The 20,830-nt window shown below is 34.6% G+C and overlaps 1 protein-coding gene across 3 annotated transcripts in view; it reads left to right on the top strand.

Moving 5' to 3' along the window:
- The window catches only part of LOC128988661 (tudor domain-containing protein 7-like), a 166,482-nt gene that overhangs the window by 88,598 nt on the left and 57,054 nt on the right, over window positions 1-20,830 (top strand). For all 3 annotated transcript variants that reach the window (XM_054410163.1, XM_054410162.1, XM_054410161.1), the window contains 2 exons: window positions 12,344-12,541; window positions 20,559-20,798. In XM_054410163.1, coding sequence (XP_054266138.1) covers window positions 12,344-12,541; window positions 20,559-20,798 — 438 coding nt within the window. The remainder of the gene's footprint in view (window positions 1-12,343; window positions 12,542-20,558; window positions 20,799-20,830) is intronic.

Below are 20,830 nucleotides of genomic sequence, written 5' to 3'. Positions count from 1 at the left end.
AAATTTTGAATTATACTAAACCTAGCTGCCGTACCCGTGTTTTATTTCGGAGAGGATTTTGAAGAGAAAAAGTTTGATACACGTCACATATTTCAAATCCCACTCCAAACACGTCATGTTAATACGTTTACTTCCTTAAATTAAGAAAGTCACAATCTCCAATTAACAGGATCGTAGAAAAAATTAAAAGTTTCACAATTCGAATTGTTTCTACCTTTTGGACCGTAAAATCAAAGCACTGCATTTACAGCTGACTTCATATAACATTCTGTTATCTACATTCTTCAAAAATGTAAACATTGTGAAACTTTGTAATCCTATAGGGCATAACTCAATTAAAACACGCTAAAAGTAATCGATATATGTGTTAACCAGGTACAGGACCACATCTTGAATTTATATAGATAATAAATCGAAAAATGAAGAAAATATAAGTTGATTGATTATTGGCTCTTATAAAAGGATAAACAATCAAGGAACATAATTTGATTAAGTAACCACACATCACTGTGTCTATATCTTCATTCTTTCTTGTAGGAAATATCAATTCGATTGTGGCTATATAAAATAGGGAAGTAAGATTTCACTGTACAACGAGCTCAGTAAGCTCGAGAACCAGCAATAAGTTGGAAATAACCGGCCGAACCTTCAAACTTCAAACATCCAGTGGCTCGCTAGTCGCTACCCCAGGTCGGTCGGTAGCCCATCAATGGAACCCGTTAGTCTCGCCCCTACCTCTCGCCACAAGAGAGTCAAGAATTTTGCCTTGTTCCACCCACCTTCGATTGTTTGAGGCGGGAAAACTATCTATGTGCTACGGCCCGCACAACACAGGATATTGTTTTCGTATTAGTTGGCCTTTGTCCAAGATGACCGTGACCGTTAGCTTTTATGGACTCCCTTGGAGAATAACTCAAAGCTACTAAGAACATTTCTAATCCCACAGTATACTAGCTATTTAAATTATAAACACTTAGGTGTTTGAAAAAATATTTTTGGACGATAATTTTGCAGCTATTATTATTAATGAAACTATCCAAGATGGCAGCTTGCCTCCAAGGACTCGACAATAGGCCTACTTGTGCTACTATAAAGCAATAACTTCCCACCTTGCGCTTGCGAATTAGCTCGGTACATATTTGTATCCACAGTTGGCAGGACGACCATTAAGACAACCAAAGATTACATTGGCATTTAGGTATTTAATCTGTAAAATAGTAATTCTGAGTTAAGTAATCTGGAAGACAACTAATTAAAATGAAGTGCGAAAGATTGGTTATGAGAGTGCCTGAAGCATAATCCGTTTGTTTGAGGTGCGGATTTTCAAGCTTGCAGAATAAATAAATAGTACAAATTAGAAGAGCAGGGGTGAAATTGACTGAAGTGACAGTGACGGGATACCCGGTGGATTTTCAGTGACTGGATTCCAGGGGTATGCGGTAAAATATATAGTGACTGGCTTAGCAGCACAAATTTTACGTGACTGGCTTTCCCATGCAAATGCGTCGGTGACTGCATTAGCATAGCAGTTTTTACGTAATTATATTTTAGTATTTTTAAGAAAAAAAGAGATATATACGTTCAGATATGTCTAGGCTTAAATTATTTACCAATATATATTATATATATGTCATAGTCTTGAAATATATTGGGGGGTGCAACTGACTGACTTCCCGTGTATATTTCATGTGACTGGCTTCCCAGGCGTGGCCGTGTATATATATATATATATATACAGGGTGAGTTTTAATTGTCCCCCCCCCCCAACTTTTTTCTACATTTTTTCAAATATCAATCCCAGACCACTTCCACACATTGTTGGGTAGTAAGTACTTCATTTTGACAAGGTAATCATTTCCGGCCGCCATCTTGGATCCGCCATATTGGATGCAAAATTTTTTTTTCAAATGTAAAGGTGGGGTTGTGACCCATTATTTCGAACTACATTTTTACCCTGATTACAATGCCGCAAACCATTTTCAAAAATCTTGGTTCATTCTAAAGTTACGAGGGCTTTTTAAAACATTATTTTTAGCCCATTTTAACATTGTGCATTTACAAACTAAGACCATAATCCCAAAATAGTGCTAGATAATGATAAGTATACACTACCAGTAATTGTCCACCTATTTTCACTTGATTATGACTGATGTATTTTTTTCGGCCGCCATCTTGGATCCGCCATTTTGAAATGTGATAAATTATTTTAAATATGAACGGGGTGTTGTGACCCATCATTTTGAACTACTTTTTTAAGCTAAACTCAATGCCGCAATCCATTTTTTGTTATCAAGTTTTATTTATGAAATATTGAAATTTTTTTGTTAAAAATGTCAATATTTCAAAATCAAAAAATGAAAATGAAAAACGGATTATGGAATTAAGTTCAGCTTAAAAAAGTAGTTCGAAATGATGGGTCACAACACCCCCTTCATATTTAAAATAATTTATCACATTTCAAAATGGCGGATCCAAGATGGCGGCCGAAAAAATACATCAGTCATAACCAAGTGAAAATAGGTGGACAATTACTGGTAGTGTATACTTATCATTATCTAGCACTATTTTGGGATTATGGTCTTAGTTTGTAAATGCACAATGTTAAAATGGGCTAAAAATAAAGTTTTAAAAAGCCCTCGTAACTTTAGAATGAATCAAGATTTTTAAAAACGGTTTGCGGCATTGTAATCAGGGTAAAAATGTAGTTCGAAATAATGGGTCACAACCTCACCTTTACATTAGAAAAAAAAATTTTGCATCCAATATGGCGGATCCAAGATGGCGGCCGGAAATGAACACCTTGTCAAAATGAAGTACTTACTACCCAACAATGTTTGGAAGTGGTCTGGGATTGATATTTGAAAAAATGTAGAAAAAAGTTGGGGAGGGGGACAATTAAAACTCACCCTGTATAGACATATGTGTCCGTGAACGCGATAACTTGAGTAATTTATGTCCGATTTTGATGAAATTTGGTTTAAAGGTGTATAGCGGGAAAAACTTGAATGAGTTCGCAAACCAGCATGATCGGACCATGGGAACGGGGTTTTACGGGGGGTTTTATGGGGCAAAAATTGGTTTTTCTCACTTTTGACCCTCAAATCACAAAATTTCCCAATTTCTCTTTAGACCTTTTTAAAGAGCTTAATAAAATTAAAAAGTTGTAAATTTAAAATTCCCATGTTATTCTTATGGAGAATATTGTAAAATGTTGTAGTTTGCTTGTTTATGGATATATTTTGATCAAACTTTGCAAATTAATTTATTTTACACTAAGCTATTAATATTTGACTAAAAACCCACTTTATTAGTTTCCTTGTAGCAGCAAACCTAGGTAATCATTAAATTTAAATTCATTGTTAAGCCCCTGAGCTGTATATATTATTGTAAGACTAGATTACTTACGTCAATAGCTCATTGAATTTCATTTAATGTTTCAGTACATGTTTCGACACATTGTCATCCTCAGCTGAGTACTAGTGAAGTTTTTATTCACCATATGGTTTCGTCAATGTTCAATTAAATAACACATAACACAAATACGACACGACACGGAACATATACATTTAAACCACGTAAAGCTTTAGACATGCAGGCCTGCTCGAACAAAACACACGGTCACGCCTCGGGTCGGGGACAGACTGACTAGTGACTATTTGTTTATCCAGGCTTATCATTGTTATCACGGAGGCAGTGGACAGCTGTTTCTTTGGTAGGAATGATAGAATTGAATATCGAGTTGGAGCTAAAATTTAGTTTTTCATTCAGAACAAATTTATTTTCATCGTTATTTTTGTGAGCTCTGTATATTTCGTACTCCTCCAACGTGTCCAATTTTCTGCCCTTTTCACAAATGTGGAGTATTTCTAGACTGTCTTCTATTGTTCCAAATGAGTGGTTATTGTCGATTATATGTTGGCTGAATGCTGATTTCTGTTTGTTCGTCCTAGGGTTTGGTCTGTGTTCTTTAAATCGTGTGTTAAACCCGCGACCAGTTTGGCCTATATATATGCTCGGGCAGTCAGCACATTTTAGTTTATAGACACCAGTTTTGTTATTATTGTTCATTTTTGCATTTGGCGTTTTGTAATTCAGCAAGTTTTTTGTTTTATTCTTCGTGTTGAAGACTAGGCTTAAGTTGTTATCCCTCATAGATTTTTTCAATGTGTGTTGTATGGTGTGACTGTATTCGATACATACATATTTAGCCTTATTTTCATGGTTTAGTTGGCAAGTTTCGATGTTAGTTTTTTGTTTGTTCTTATGTTTGGTGATAAGTCTGTCCACTAAACTGTCAACATAACCATTTGCCCTAGCGATGTGTTTGATTATAGCTACCTCTGAATCAAAGTCGGATTTATTTAATGGTATACTTAGTAAACGGTGTATCATTGAGTTGTAGGCACCCATTTTTTGTGAATGTGGATGGTATGAGCTGGCATGAATTGTTTGATCTGTTGTGGTCGGTTTTCTGTAGATGCTAAATTCAAGTTTCGTGTCCTTCTTTTTTATGGTTAAATCGAGAAAGTTGAGTTGGTTATTATTTTCTATTTCAATGGTGAATTTCAGTTTTGGAGCTATTTTGTTGAGGTAGTTGTGGAGGAGGTTCAGTTGTCTATTGTTTCCATTGAATAACATTATTGTGTCGTCTACGTATCTATAGTAGAATAATATTTTGTCCTTATATTTGTTTTTATTTGAAAAGATGTGTTCATTTTCGATATGATCGAGGTAGATATTGGCTAAAAACCCTGATAGTGGTGAACCCATGGCTAGACCGTCTGTTTGTTGGTAAAATTTGTCTTCAAAAATAAAATAATTTTGTTTTAATATCTCTGTTAGAAGTTCCATTAACTCATTTATTGCTTGAGGTTCTAGGGTATTTGATGAATTTAGGTGGTTGTTCACAATCGTCAGAGTTTCATCTATAGGTACATTTGTATATAGGTTTACTATGTCAAATGAAGTCAATAACTGATGGGGTTTGGTGTTAAAACTCTTGATATTGTCTATGAGTTCATACGTATTTTTCAAGCTGTGATTGTTTTCAAGAATAATATGAGTTTTTAGAATACATTCAAGATGTTTTGCAGCTTTGTAAGTTGGTGCTGAGATGTAATTAACTAGAGGGCGGATTGGGGTGCCTTCTTTGTGGAGTTTAGGCAATCCACGTAGCGTTGGTGCATGAGGGTTCATCTCTTTTAGGCGTTTAATAATGTCGGCGGATAGAAGTGTTTTACTTTTATTTATAAGACCTTTGATCCTCTCTTGATATATAGGAGTCGGATCTTTGTTCAAAGCTGTGATGTTATTGTTCTCTATAAAATGTTTAACTTTGTTTACATACTCATCTTTGTACATGATAACTGCAGTATTACCTTTGTCTGCTTTGCATAGGATGGCTTTGTTTTCGATTAATTTACTTTTTATATTGTTTAACGCTAAATATTCACGTTTTTGTGTAGCTGATAAGTAAGAATTGTTTTCATATTTATTGTTGATTTTCTTTGAAATGATATGTCGAGTGACAGTTTTATACTCCTCATCAGGAATGGCTTTTATAGCGCATTCTGCATTGATCAATTCCTCAAAATAACCTTTTTTCCCAGATTTGGGTAAGTTATAGTTAAGACCTTTTTCTAATATGTCCATTTCATCTTGATCGAACACTATGTTAGTAAAATTGGTTGTTCTGGGGTAAAAGTTAAAATCGAATAATAGGATTTCTTCTTTGGATTTTTGTTTATTTATCAATAGATTGAGTTTTTTCCTCAAAGTTGCCTTCTTGTTCCTTATTATTCTAGATACAGAGCTGTTGATATTGTCTATGAAACATTGATATTGTGCTGGGTGTGTTGAGTTAGCTAATTCCAAATGTTTTTTGTATAGTAATGAGTTAAGAAGGTTCTTTTTAGAGTATAGAAATTTTATTTCATTACGGATCCATGATTTCTCTGCTGTGATCTTTGCTTTTTTCGCTGCAATTGATTGATTGTTTATTTTTATGTGCACATAGTTGGGTTTGATGTTGTGTCGTAAACATGTTTTGTTGAACTTGATATTTTGGATTGTGTTATTCAATTTCAACTTCACATTCTTGTACTGATACCATTAAATAAATCCGACTTTGATTCAGAGGTAGCTATAATCAAACACATCGCTAGGGCAAATGGTTATGTTGACAGTTTAGTGGACAGACTTATCACCAAACATAAGAACAAACGAAAAACTAACATCGAAACTTGCCAACTAAACCATGAAAATAAGGCTAAATATGTATGTATCGAATACAGTCACACCATACAACACACATTGAAAAAATCTATGAGGGATAACAACTTAAGCCTAGTCTTCAACACGAAGAATAAAACAAAAAACTTGCTGAATTACAAAACGCCAAATGCAAAAATGAACAATAATAACAAAACTGGTGTCTATAAACTAAAATGTGCTGACTGCCCGAGCATATATATAGGCCAAACTGGTCGCGGGTTTAACACACGATTTAAAGAACACAGACCAAACCCTAGGACGAACAAACAGAAATCAGCATTCAGCCAACATATAATCGACAATAACCACTCATTTGGAACAATAGAAGACAGTCTAGAAATACTCCACATTTGTGAAAAGGGCAGAAAATTGGACACGTTGGAGGAGTACGAAATATACAGAGCTCACAAAAATAACGATGAAAATAAATTTGTTCTGAATGAAAAACTAAATTTTAGCTCCAACTCGATATTCAATTCTATCATTCCTACCAAAGAAACAGCTGTCCACTGCCTCCGTGATAACAATGATAAGCCTGGATAAACAAATAGTCACTAGTCAGTCTGTCCCCGACCCGAGGCGTGACCGTGTGTTTTGTTCGAGCAGGCCTGCATGTCTAAAGCTTTACGTGTTTTAAATGTATATGTTCCGTGTCGTGTCGTATTTGTGTTATGTGTTATTTAATTGAACATTGACGAAACCATATGGTGAATAAAAACTTCACTAGTACTCAGCTGAGGATGACAATGTGTCGAAACATGTACTGAAACATTAAATGAAATTCAATGAGCTATTGACGTAAGTAATCTAGTCTTACAATAATATATACAGCTCAGGGGCTTAACAATGAATTTAAATAATCAAGCTAGTCAAGCAATATTAGCCAATCAGTACAAGAATGTGAAGTTGAAATTGAATAACACAATCCAAAATATCAAGTTCAACAAAACATGTTTACGACACAACATCAAACCCAACTATGTGCACATAAAAATAAACAATCAATCAATTGCAGCGAAAAAAGCAAAGATCACAGCAGAGAAATCATGGATCCGTAATGAAATAAAATTTCTATACTCTAAAAAGAACCTTCTTAACTCATTACTATACAAAAAACATTTGGAATTAGCTAACTCAACACACCCAGCACAATATCAATGTTTCATAGACAATATCAACAGCTCTGTATCTAGAATAATAAGGAACAAGAAGGCAACTTTGAGGAAAAAACTCAATCTATTGATAAATAAACAAAAATCCAAAGAAGAAATCCTATTATTCGATTTTAACTTTTACCCCAGAACAACCAATTTTACTAACATAGTGTTCGATCAAGATGAAATGGACATATTAGAAAAAGGTCTTAACTATAACTTACCCAAATCTGGGAAAAAAGGTTATTTTGAGGAATTGATCAATGCAGAATGCGCTATAAAAGCCATTCCTGATGAGGAGTATAAAACTGTCACTCGACATATCATTTCAAAGAAAATCAACAATAAATATGAAAACAATTCTTACTTATCAGCTACACAAAAACGTGAATATTTAGCGTTAAACAATATAAAAAGTAAATTAATCGAAAACAAAGCCATCCTATGCAAAGCAGACAAAGGTAATACTGCAGTTATCATGTACAAAGATGAGTATGTAAACAAAGTTAAACATTTTATAGAGAACAATAACATCACAGCTTTGAACAAAGATCCGACTCCTATATATCAAGAGAGGATCAAAGGTCTTATAAATAAAAGTAAAACACTTCTATCCGCCGACATTATTAAACGCCTAAAAGAGATGAACCCTCATGCACCAACGCTACGTGGATTGCCTAAACTCCACAAAGAAGGCACCCCAATCCGCCCTCTAGTTAATTACATCTCAGCACCAACTTACAAAGCTGCAAAACATCTTGAATGTATTCTAAAAACTCATATTATTCTTGAAAACAATCACAGCTTGAAAAATACGTATGAACTCATAGACAATATCAAGAGTTTTAACACCAAACCCCATCAGTTATTGACTTCATTTGACATAGTAAACCTATATACAAATGTACCTATAGATGAAACTCTGACGATTGTGAACAACCACCTAAATTCATCAAATACCCTAGAACCTCAAGCAATAAATGAGTTAATGGAACTTCTAACAGAGATATTAAAACAAAATTATTTTATTTTTGAAGACAAATTTTACCAACAAACAGACGGTCTAGCCATGGGTTCACCACTATCAGGGTTTTTAGCCAATATCTACCTCGATCATATCGAAAATGAACACATCTTTTCAAATAAAAACAAATATAAGGACAAAATATTATTCTACTATAGATACGTAGACGACACAATAATGTTATTCAATGGAAACAATAGACAACTGAACCTCCTCCACAACTACCTCAACAAAATAGCTCCAAAACTGAAATTCACCATTGAAATAGAAAATAATAACCAACTCAACTTTCTCGATTTAACCATAAAAAAGAAGGACACGAAACTTGAATTTAGCATCTACAGAAAACCGACCACAACAGATCAAACAATTCATGCCAGCTCATACCATCCACATTCACAAAAAATGGGTGCCTACAACTCAATGATACACCGTTTACTAAGTATACCATTAAATAAATCCGACTTTGATTCAGAGGTAGCTATAATCAAACACATCGCTAGGGCAAATGGTTATGTTGACAGTTTAGTGGACAGACTTATCACCAAACATAAGAACAAACGAAAAACTAACATCGAAACTTGCCAACTAAACCATGAAAATAAGGCTAAATATGTATGTATCGAATACAGTCACACCATACAACACACATTGAAAAAATCTATGAGGGATAACAACTTAAGCCTAGTCTTCAACACGAAGAATAAAACAAAAAACTTGCTGAATTACAAAACGCCAAATGCAAAAATGAACAATAATAACAAAACTGGTGTCTATAAACTAAAATGTGCTGACTGCCCGAGCATATATATAGGCCAAACTGGTCGCGGGTTTAACACACGATTTAAAGAACACAGACCAAACCCTAGGACGAACAAACAGAAATCAGCATTCAGCCAACATATAATCGACAATAACCACTCATTTGGAACAATAGAAGACAGTCTAGAAATACTCCACATTTGTGAAAAGGGCAGAAAATTGGACACGTTGGAGGAGTACGAAATATACAGAGCTCACAAAAATAACGATGAAAATAAATTTGTTCTGAATGAAAAACTAAATTTTAGCTCCAACTCGATATTCAATTCTATCATTCCTACCAAAGAAACAGCTGTCCACTGCCTCCGTGATAACAATGATAAGCCTGGATAAACAAATAGTCACTAGTCAGTCTGTCCCCGACCCGAGGCGTGACCGTGTGTTTTGTTCGAGCAGGCCTGCATGTCTAAAGCTTTACGTGTTTTAAATGTATATGTTCCGTGTCGTGTCGTATTTGTGTTATGTGTTATTTAATTGAACATTGACGAAACCATATGGTGAATAAAAACTTCACTAGTACTCAGCTGAGGATGACAATGTGTCGAAACATGTACTGAAACATTAAATGAAATTCAATGAGCTATTGACGTAAGTAATCTAGTCTTACAATAATCATTAAACCTTATGTTATTTAAATATTTAATGAGAATCAATTCAGACAAATGGAAATTCGCTTAGTCGTCAGGTTTGCTGCGGCGGGGGTATTTATTACAATGTTTGTTTTCTTAAGTTATATTCTATATATGTATATATACAATTAAATTATCCCACGGTCACAGAACAGGCTCACTATGGTAGGCCTATAGTTAAAAAATAACATTGTTTCCTAATTAAAACACTAAATACCTACTTTGTTTAATTTTTCTATACAAGATCTAGTAGTAAATAGGCCTAATTAAATAACAAAAACTAAAAGTAACTACACAACCACTGCAGTTAAGTGCAGTAAAGAGAGCGTCCGTGAGTACGAATGACAGCGAGTGTGTACTGGCTGTGTTCGTGCCCGTCTGCGCTCGGCATTCGTCCTAGTTCGTCTCCTTTGATTCGCGACGGGAGACCGCCAAAAAAGCGAGCGCACCCGAACACGAATGTTGGCGATGCGAACTACCCCAAATGTACACGAGCACACCGAGTACACTATCGCGTTCGTCTTAGTTCGCCTACATTCGGCGATAGTGTACTGCAGGCATTAAGGATTCATAGTCAATGGTACAGCGCCAGCGCGGCACCTGTGGGTTTCATTTCACGACTCGAGATAAGCAAGCGCGCAGCGCCACTTGTCACAACAAGAAACATCCCCCTCCTTTCACTCCCTTCTGCCTCTGATACTAGAGCAGAGCATTACGTTGGGTTGCACTCTTTTAGTTGTTTACGTAGGCCTATACCGTATCGGTATCGTATTGGCATTGTTTTGATGATTCATGATTAATAAGTGACTGATTACAAGTGTTAAGATTAATTTATAATTAGCACATTTATGAAGAAAGTATAAACTGAATGAATGAGTAAAACATCTTGCGAGCCGATACTAAGAAAACATTGGCAGAAAAAGAGACCGTCTGGCACTTATTATTGAAAGCGTAAGGTGAATTTGGAAGAGGAAGATAAAAAACAAGCCAGATCAATGAGTAGATTTTTGTAGAAATCATCTGGTGACCAGTCCAGTCAGCCCAAAGAAGTCGCAATAGAAGACGGCAATGACTTAGGTATTTATTTATTTATTTTCCAAGGAAAGATTAAAACAAGCAGCTGATCACAAACGGCAACCATTACGTCATTGCCGTCTTCTATCGTGACGTCATGCTTGACGAGCATTACGGCCTGTTTTTAGTGTGGCCTTGGTTTTGCTAAAGTTTATATGATGAGTAAAAGTGTATAAATGTTAAATTTCTGCGAATAATAAACACTCTTTTATTGCAAGTATTCTTCTACCTAAACTTATAAAAACGTTCTTCCAAAATGATTGGGAAAAATTCACAAATACGGTTAAGTTATTATGTTTGTGGGTATGGGGGGGGGGGGTGGGGGGAATTCTAAAAGTGGCGCTGATTCGGGTGTTCGCTTAACTCTGAAAAATTCCTAGAACCGGCCCTGGAGTTGAATCACTTTTTTACTATCTTAAATTTAAACCGGAGGGGAACTTTGTCTTCAGTACCAACTGGTGAGCCAATTCAGAATTTCTTAAAACCAGTTAGTTGCATTTAGGGTTTTGATGTGGGTTTACTTTGTGAAGGGCTTTAAGGATATAGCAGCCTTCAAAATTTTGGTTGTGGTGAGCGGCATGATTATAAATTGGTTTTCTTTTGTCTTCATGTACCACATCAAAACAATGGCCTGTCATTCGAACTCTTAAAGAGTTTGAAGTCTGGCCAATGTATTCTTTTGGACAATGTTTACACGATAGTTGATAAATCACATTGTGAGATTCACAAGTTGATCTACCAACAATCGGATAAATCTTGCTTGTAACTTACTATCAAATTCAGTTGTATTACTCATAATTTTTCAAATACCACATCGGGGCTTGTAACATGGTTCACAGCCATGTTTAGAATTGTTTGAAAACCGAGAATTTTGAATTTTGGGTCTCACCAACATATTTTTAAAATTTTGTGGCCTTTTAAATTTTTTTAAAAGGCCACAAAATTTAAGACAGTAAAAAAGTGATTCAACTCAGCTGAATTTTAATTTTCTTTTAGGCTGATTTTATTATTTTCTTTGATCTGTACTCAATCATATGTTCTCAAAATTCAACCATTTGTAAACAGTTCATATTTTTATTTGTTTTGTTCATTTTTACATTTTTCATTAATTTCTCTTTGCTTGAAAACGTTTGTATTAAACAAAAATTTACAATGTTTCATGTTTCATTTATCATATAAACTCTATCGAGATCTCCTCAAGAATATATATACCTACTATTTTTACAGGAAAAAGGAAAGATTTCTCGGATAGTTTAAACTAAAGACAACACCATTGCTTGAATGTGCTTTTTACTAGATTAAATGTTTAAACTTACTTAACAAAATATAGTTTTAAACTACATTAAATTAGATTATTTTGTTTGCAGGACCTAGCGTTGGTGGTAGAGGTAGGCCAGTACTATGCAGCCTTTAAAGCCAATACCTGGTTCAGAGTGTATGTGACGGATGTGGACGAGGAACAAAAACAAGCGGTAGCATGGCTGATAGACCTTGGAGATAGTGATTATTTCCCTTTCGGATCGCTCTACCGACTCACTCAGCAGTTCTGCCAACTACCCCGCCAGGTCTGTGATACTCCATTTCAAAAATGTCCTTACGAAGAGCATGGCCATAACAATAATGGAGGACATGCTCCTTTTCATTATAATCTTACCAGAGGTCATACTAGTAATTGCAATATTCGTGCAAGACAAGTTACTCGTGAAAACATTCCTAATGCCAGGCACATTCACTATATCAATAATACCTTTCCAGAAACCGGTGCAAAAGTTCCTTTTAGATTTCATTACTAGAGTCAGTTGGGTTGACGGTGACTTACTACTCCACTCCCGCTACTACTAGTAGTAACTATTTTTGAGCCAAGTGGCTGATAAGGATTTTTTAAAGACAAGATTGGTGATAAATCTGATCATGAGGACTAAATAAGTCCTATATTAGGACGGCTTATCAGTATTATATTTTGTGACCCTTTATTGTGAATCTGTTAGTCCCTGGACTCTCGATGGTAATTGAACTCAATCCCTTAAAAAAAATGCCTCTAGATAAAGTCAGTTGATCTATGTTCAACCCTCAATACACTTAGAGATTGAATTTAAATGTAGCGATAACAGTGCAACTGTACTGTAATATTTAATGCTGTAAATTATAAGTTATTATTATTTCTTATTAGATTATTAAGAGTTAAGACTGAAATATAAAGACTGATTGATGTCCTTTTAGAATATTAAAACTAGTGATCTCATATTGAGTCAATTCTGCATTTTAAAGAAATTGCCTATAAAGATTTAGATCTAGGGCCAAGATCTCAGTGTGCAGATTAGCTGCTATTGAATCAACTGAACAAATCTACTCAAGATGTTTACCACCTCTGTTATTGTTACCTAGTCTTTCTTTATTCCTATAATTAATCATTTTAACTAGTTTTTTTTTTAATGAACATTGTTATGTCTGTGAATTGACATTTTGATTAATGATTAATGGTGGTTTTTTTTTTCTCAATTTCATGGTGTTGTTCCTTGAGTTTTAAATTGTGTTATGAATTATCTAGTGTATTATTGCTCTGAAAATTATAAAAAGGCTCATTGGAGACGAATTCAAAATCTAATATGATAGAATTAACATACAATGCCAACTTTATGGTTTATGCTAGTTTCTCATTAGATTGTACAGGTAAAATGTCCTTGTAACAATGATACTTAGTGATGTTAATGCCTTGTGTTTTTTATGAAACATTATCATTTCTGGTCAATAATTTAATTTTTACAAGATGTTGAATTTTAATACAACTTGATTGCTATATGTAATTAATTAAAGCATTATTAGTTTATAAAATGGGAACTCTTTAAAGAAGAGCTTGATGATTTAATAAAATGTTGTCACTTTTAACACCAATAAATTTTAGTTTGTAATAAATGTGATTTGAGAGCTGAAGAATTTTTTGTTTATTTCAATCAAGAGACTCTTGGTATACCTGCCTCTCAATGCCGACATCTTTTTTTATTGAACAACTTAAATCAAAATAACACTTATCACCTATATAAACATTACGCAATGAAAACAGGTGGGCTAAAGTTTGCACCTCTTTTAGTTAAACAATTTTAATATCTATCTTTCAGTACAGATGGTAAAGGGAGTACCTAGTTAATCCAAACTGTGTTTTATGACAACAGTAACTATAGTGTGATCACTTGAACCTATAATATACCGTTAACTGAAGTAAATCACTTACTAAACAACTGTTTTAGCAGGATTGAAAACAAGCTGGAAATCGTTATGAGAGGTTATCTTTACTTTAAAATTATTTCGTTTTCTAGCTTAGTTTGTTAATCGAGCGGAGAGAGCGAAGCTCTTTGAGATCAGAACTTATGCAAACTATGTAATCAGATAACTCAATAACGGCTGAATATATTTAAGACAAATTTTCCAGGGTTTTTTGACAAACAGTGAACATGTTATTACACAATCAAATTTCAATTTGATAATGTCTGTACAAATTAAAACTAATCTAAAATTTTTAACATTGGCCTTATGGGTTTCTATGATGGTTACCAATTAACAAAACAACGTAAATGTAAATAAAGAAAGACTAATGACATTTGGTTATGACAAACCATCTACAGTAAGCTAGCAAATTACAAAATGCAGTACAAAAGAGAACCGTCCGATTAATACCCATTGATCGTTGATTACTACTCTTAGGTTGTATTACTGAGTATTACCAGGGTATTTACTCCGTGTTTTAAATACCCGGGTATTTTACATCACTAGTTGTACTGCACTCATTAAATCTAATGTTATTTCAATACGAATGAATCTTGATATGTTTAAAAAAAAATATTTAAGTGAAAATCCAATCAGGCAAAAGAAAATTTGCTTAGTATGCTGGTTTGCTGTGGCAGGGGGTATTTTGTTATATTGTAATCGTATTTGAAATAAATTAAATCATCATACATCGGAACTGTGGCTTGATCTACCTCCATTTATTCAGTTCTGTAGCAGACAAATCCAGATGTAAGCCAGTCGGGGTTATTCTGGATGTTTTTTGAAACCGAAGCTCTATCAACTTTAGTATTTTTGTGTTTATTAGCAACATCTTGTCGTTGATTTGTTGTGGCTCCTTTTGCTTTACCCTTTTTCGATAGTCACACACATTTGGATCTTGTATAGAAACTTCAATATTAGTCATTACATTATCATGAATATCATCATTTTGCAAATGATCTTATTCATCCGTTCAACCTCTTTAGGTCCTATGTACACTAAAGTTTTTTGACAGACTCATCTACATCAAAGTGGCGAATGCTGACAATGCCACTGAACTTATGTGGTATAATGGTGCTTCCCCTTTTCAATTCAATTCAATTTGTTTATCTACGGCAAAAGCCATTGTACAATAGATACCATTACATTCGGGAGATAACAAGCAATAATATATACTAATACAATAAGTGAACACAAGATGCATACGAATAATAATAATAATAATGCGTATAAAGATAAATAGCAAGTAGACTCTGATCAAAATTAAGCTAGCATTACAAGAAGACATGCAATAGGATATAAAGTGAACCAGGCCCTTGCACCTGCACCCAGGCAAACAAATTGGAAGCGTGCAGGGACAAGGAGCGGCTCACTAATCTACCTAACAACAAGAAAAACCGTGGGGAAGGTCCAAGAACAACACGCCATTTGGGAGAAATCAGCTGTAATAACAATGAATAAGCATACAAAACATCACCAATAAAATCATTCTCAAGACACTCCAAAAAAATTGTTAATTGCCCATCCAGCCTACTGGCTCACAGCCATTTCTTTAATTATAAAAACAAATTCATTGAAAAAATTTAATAAAGTTTTCTTTTTCAAAAATAAATTACTAAATTACAACCTTTTATTTAAGACATACTTTTACAAAAAAAAAATAGTCTTAGTAACAAATTGAGATTTTAGGAGCCCCAAAATAGGATAATTTGAATAAATAAGTTAAATAATCAGATAATAGGCTAGTTGATATAAAATTAGAAAAAAAAACAATAACAATGACTAGAATGCTGTGCTTAGAAATTTAAAAAAGTCTCTAAAAGTACATCTGGCAAAAGCAACAATAAATCAAAAATGTCTATATAAATAATAACACAACAATTGAGTAAGTATCCCAAAACTTGCAGTAGTGCGGTTTCACTAGTTTGGCGGGTCAGGCGCATGACACCCGAGGGCGATGAAGCTGGGCGGAGAAAGGGGCCAGAGTCCCAGGTGGTGAGTTTCTCCGCCGACGCGCAAGGAACTTAAGTAGTAGTCCTCCGGAGCCCCATCAGATGCCATCGGCAAAAATAAAATTACAGCATGACTCCGAGGATGATGCACAAAAAAGAAATTGAATAACTAATTTGCATTTTTAGAACACAGAAAGGTGATGTTAAAGGATGAAGAAAATTTCCACAAAGTTAACCTGATGGTAGTCTCGGAACCTCCCTATCAATTGCACGGCAGGAGTAAGAAGAAGTTTTGATGCACAGAGATCACTGGGGAACGTCGATCAGTTACATGGCAAAACACATACTATACAAAAACAACTTGAACACTGAAAATGAGTTGTGACATTCGTCGGTGGAAAGTAGTCACGGCTCAACAGGTAACGTGCAAAAGGCATAATACTGAAATGAGAAACAAGATGCATATAAATCATAATAACAAGACATGGTAACAATATCCTATACTCTAATATGAGCAAGGTTTGCTTGTATGTATGTATGTATGTATGCTTGCTTGCTTGCAAAAAAGATCTCGAAAACGGCTCCGACAATTTTCTTCAAATGTTGTAAATAGTTATTTCTGGCCTAAAAACGAGTTGCCAACAAAAATCTAAGTACGTAGAAAAATGAAACTGAAAGTCACATTTTTTTAACATTAGTCTTATGGGTTGCTAAGTACCCATGTTGTTTGAATTAAATAACAAGGAAAAAGTAAACAAAAGACTTGAAGTTGTAGCATGTGTTCATAATAAGTCATCTACCCACAGTATACTAGCACATTGATATTACAAAATACAGTACAAAAGGAAAAACATCACTTGTTACTATTGAGCATAGATTATACTGAAGATTACTCGATACATTGTAGGCCTAGTAAAGGCTAGCAGTGCGAAATGAAATGAAATTAAAAATTGTTTATTTTTTCAGGCAAAGTTAGGGCCACATGGCCCTTTCTTACACTTAACCTAACATTCAAAATATAACAAAAATAATGTTACATTGGGATAACTTAATCTAATTAAACATAAAATATTCAACAATTTAAGTACCTACATATCTAAGAAAAAAACATACAAATCTAACAAATAGAAAAACACATACAAGTGTGTTACACATGCGAAGTGTGGGATCTGTTTATTATGATTAGATTAAGGTATCTGCAATCCTAAAATGCTATGGGAAGGGAAGGAAACAGGTCCGTGACGTAGGAAGTGATGAAGGAAGTAGTAAGGCTAGCTGTGCAGAGTGTGGGAACTGTCTGTGGCAATTACATTAATGTATCTGCAATCCTAACATGCAATGGGAAGGGAGGGAAACCGGTCCATGACGCAGGGAGTGGTGAAGGAAGTAGTAAAGGCGAGCAGTGTGGAGTTTGGGAATGGATTTATGTATCTGCAATACTAAGACTGCTTTCAGAGTAAACTAATGATTTCCCTCGCTCGGTCCCCAGGTACTTAATAAATAGTACATACAATAGTGAGGAAAAATCGGACTCCAAACCAAAAACAAAAAAAAGAAAGAAGTTAGCATTACAAAAAATAGTACAGGTGGTTAACGAGCAAATACATACAACTGAAATGAGACACAAGATGCATACAATATATAATAAACAAGACATAATAAAATACTAATAAATAGTGCATACAATAGTAACAAGTAGACTCTGACCAAAACAAACACAAGAACAGGATCAACATGAACGAGAGGTAATGTGTAATTTAACCAAGCTTGATCATAAAAAAAAAACACACAAGGTGCAATACTACGTTGACTCACTACATGCAGGGCTCATAACACTCAAAAACGCATCTCTTCTGAAGACAGCATGACCAACTCCGAAGAACTCCAGGTGGGATTTGTTTCCGATACGCATTAGACGAGGTACAGGACTCTGGTACATGTAGGAGATAGGGTAGTGCAGCTTGGCAAAGACGTTCTGTAGCCATGTTCTCTGAGGAACCTGCAAGTTCAACATCTGAAGAATCTTGGGGCAGTCCACCAGTGAGTTGACAATTTTGTACAGGAAAATCAGGTCCAATGCAGTTCGTCTTGATGAAAGTGGCAGCAATTATAGTTGAGCTGCAACCTGATCAGTATTTACATCTGTATAGCGAATCCCTGCTCGAACACCAAACAGGCGAAGGAAGCGCTTTTGGACCATTTCCAAGGAAATATGGCCAATTTGGAACGGAGACCATACAGTGGAGCAGTATTCGAGAATTGGTCTCACCAAGGATACATACAAGATCTTAAAAGTATTGGTAGAGAAAGCACCACTCCTTGATATATGGAGTGGTGGTACCACTCCCCTTTACAAATGAACAAAATAACTTCCGCTATTATAAAACACTCAGAACCAAAAGCTAAACAATTCAGACACTGCAATCAATTTGCAGGTAGAACCCTTGTTGTGGGCTTAAGCAATTCTTGATTGTAATGATATAGTTGTCTCCTGTAACACTGTGAGTCCTCAGTCCTTTCAAGTTGTTCAATACTGGTCAGCAAATCTTTGTCCTTCGGGGAGGCTAAAAAAGTGAGTTTTTTTTGTAAAATATTAATAGCTTAGGATAAAATAAATAAATTTGCCAAGTTTGATCAAAATATATCCATAAACAAGCAAACTACAACTTTTACAATATTCTCCATAAGAATAACATGGGAAATTTTAAATTTACAATTTTTTGAATTTTTCCCGTAACAAATAGCCGTACATAACACTTTGTTATACTAAATTATTTGTCTTTTTAAGCTCCTTAAAATGGTATTCAGAGAAATTGGGAAAATTTTGTGTTTTAAGGGTCAAAAATGAGAAAACCTAATTTTTACCCCATAAGACCCCCCCATCACCCATAAGTTTATCCCGCCTCACCCCTTTAAGCCAAATTTCATCAAAATCGAACACAAATTACTCAAGCACTCGTGTTCATGGACACAGACACACACACACATATATATATAATAGATACAGTAGAACCTCGCTAATTTGAATTTCAGAAGAAAGACAATATATTTTGAATTATGGAGGCCCCAGTTTTAAGTGTAGAGAGTTTGAAAGAATGGAGACATCATTAAGGGCGTCAGTTCAGGTTTCAACAGGTGTATTTTTTGTCCTGAATTCAAATTACAGAGACTTTACGGTAACGCAGTTCAAATTGTAAAGGTTGACTTTGAATTTTGGAGATAATGGTTCGAATTTCGGCAATATAATTCAAATTTAAGAGGTCCCATTATTTGCAAATTTTAATTGTAGAGGCTGGCTGCATTAACTGTAAAACTCACTTTGAACTATGGGTATATTATTTATTTTTATTTTAGAGGTTTTCTGAGTTGAACAGACAAACATTACTAATTATAGAGGTTTTCGAATTATCGAGGTTCGAATTAGCGAGGTTCTACTGTATATATAATAATTTGAACGAATAGTGTTTTTAGCCTCTGGGGATATCAAAATGAAAAAGTAAATCGGCCCTAGGCTCAAGTCTTACCATGAGACCTACGGTAATAACTATAGAGAAATTCGCTAAAATTGACAGTAACCGAACACAAAACATTTGACAAGTTAACTTTACAAATTAATCCAGAATATATTAATCTTAATAAGAAAAGGAACAAAACAAACGTTTCAAAATATGGTAGGCCTATATGGTGATACTCAAATAGCAAAAAGTTGAACCTCCATAAGAATAACATTGGAACTTCAGGGTGTTACTCTGTAGTAAATTCATCATGTATTTTTGATATTTAAATAATAAGTATACAAAATTTCAGGCTTCTAGCTAGTCCGGAAGTATGAGAATTAATGATCGAGCAATCAATTAGTCAGTGAGGGCTTTCACTTTTATATGTTTAGAAGATGTAACAGCTTAATATTGATTTTCTATCTGTACAACTATCCTTAAAGTTTAAAATTTATTTTACTTTAATACAGTAGTTAACAGGTAATGCCATAGTTTAAGGTATGCACAGTGGACAATTACAACCTGCGCTCTGCAGGGAATGTGGATGTCCCGAGATGTAGGCTATCAAAGACCAAGGACTGCTTTCCAGTGTTAGCACACAAGCTCTACAATAGACTGCCCTCCACATTAAAGAACTCCTTCTTGAACCATTTAAAGTCAAACTAAAACAATGGCTGAGTAGGAAGTGTTTTTATTCCATTGAGGAATACTTTACTAAGTACTGTAAATATTGTAAATATTAGTTTATTTACTTTTTAAAAGTAAATTTTATCTAACAAGATCAATCCAGACATCTGGTCAACGATCGCCAGTTGGTAATGGTAATGGTAAGACTTGTTTCTATTACAATGCTAGATTCTCTTTGTTTTCAGGCTGTTCAATGTACCCTGGATGGACTTGAAGTTTTCTTTGATGACCCTGTGGCAAACCAAGTTGTCAGCTTTAGTGATTTGCTTTTAGAAAAGGTGCTCATAGCCAAGATTACATCCAGAAACGAAATGGATGGCTATGTCACAGTGTCTCTTTATGATACATCAGGAGAGGATGATGTTGACGTCAACTTAAAACTCAAAGATGAAATTATACTAAGTACCAAGAATGAACTACCACCTGTAAGTTTACATTTTATCTTTCAGTAACTATT

This window comes from Macrosteles quadrilineatus, unplaced genomic scaffold (genome assembly GCF_028750875.1).
Source record: "Macrosteles quadrilineatus isolate MER2022 unplaced genomic scaffold, UCM_ALF_1.0 Scaffold_3__2_contigs__length_128488019, whole genome shotgun sequence".
Classification (NCBI taxonomy): Eukaryota; Metazoa; Arthropoda; class Insecta; order Hemiptera; family Cicadellidae; genus Macrosteles; species Macrosteles quadrilineatus.
Note: the sequence above shows the minus strand (reverse complement) of the source record. Positions and strands in the feature narration are given on the sequence as shown.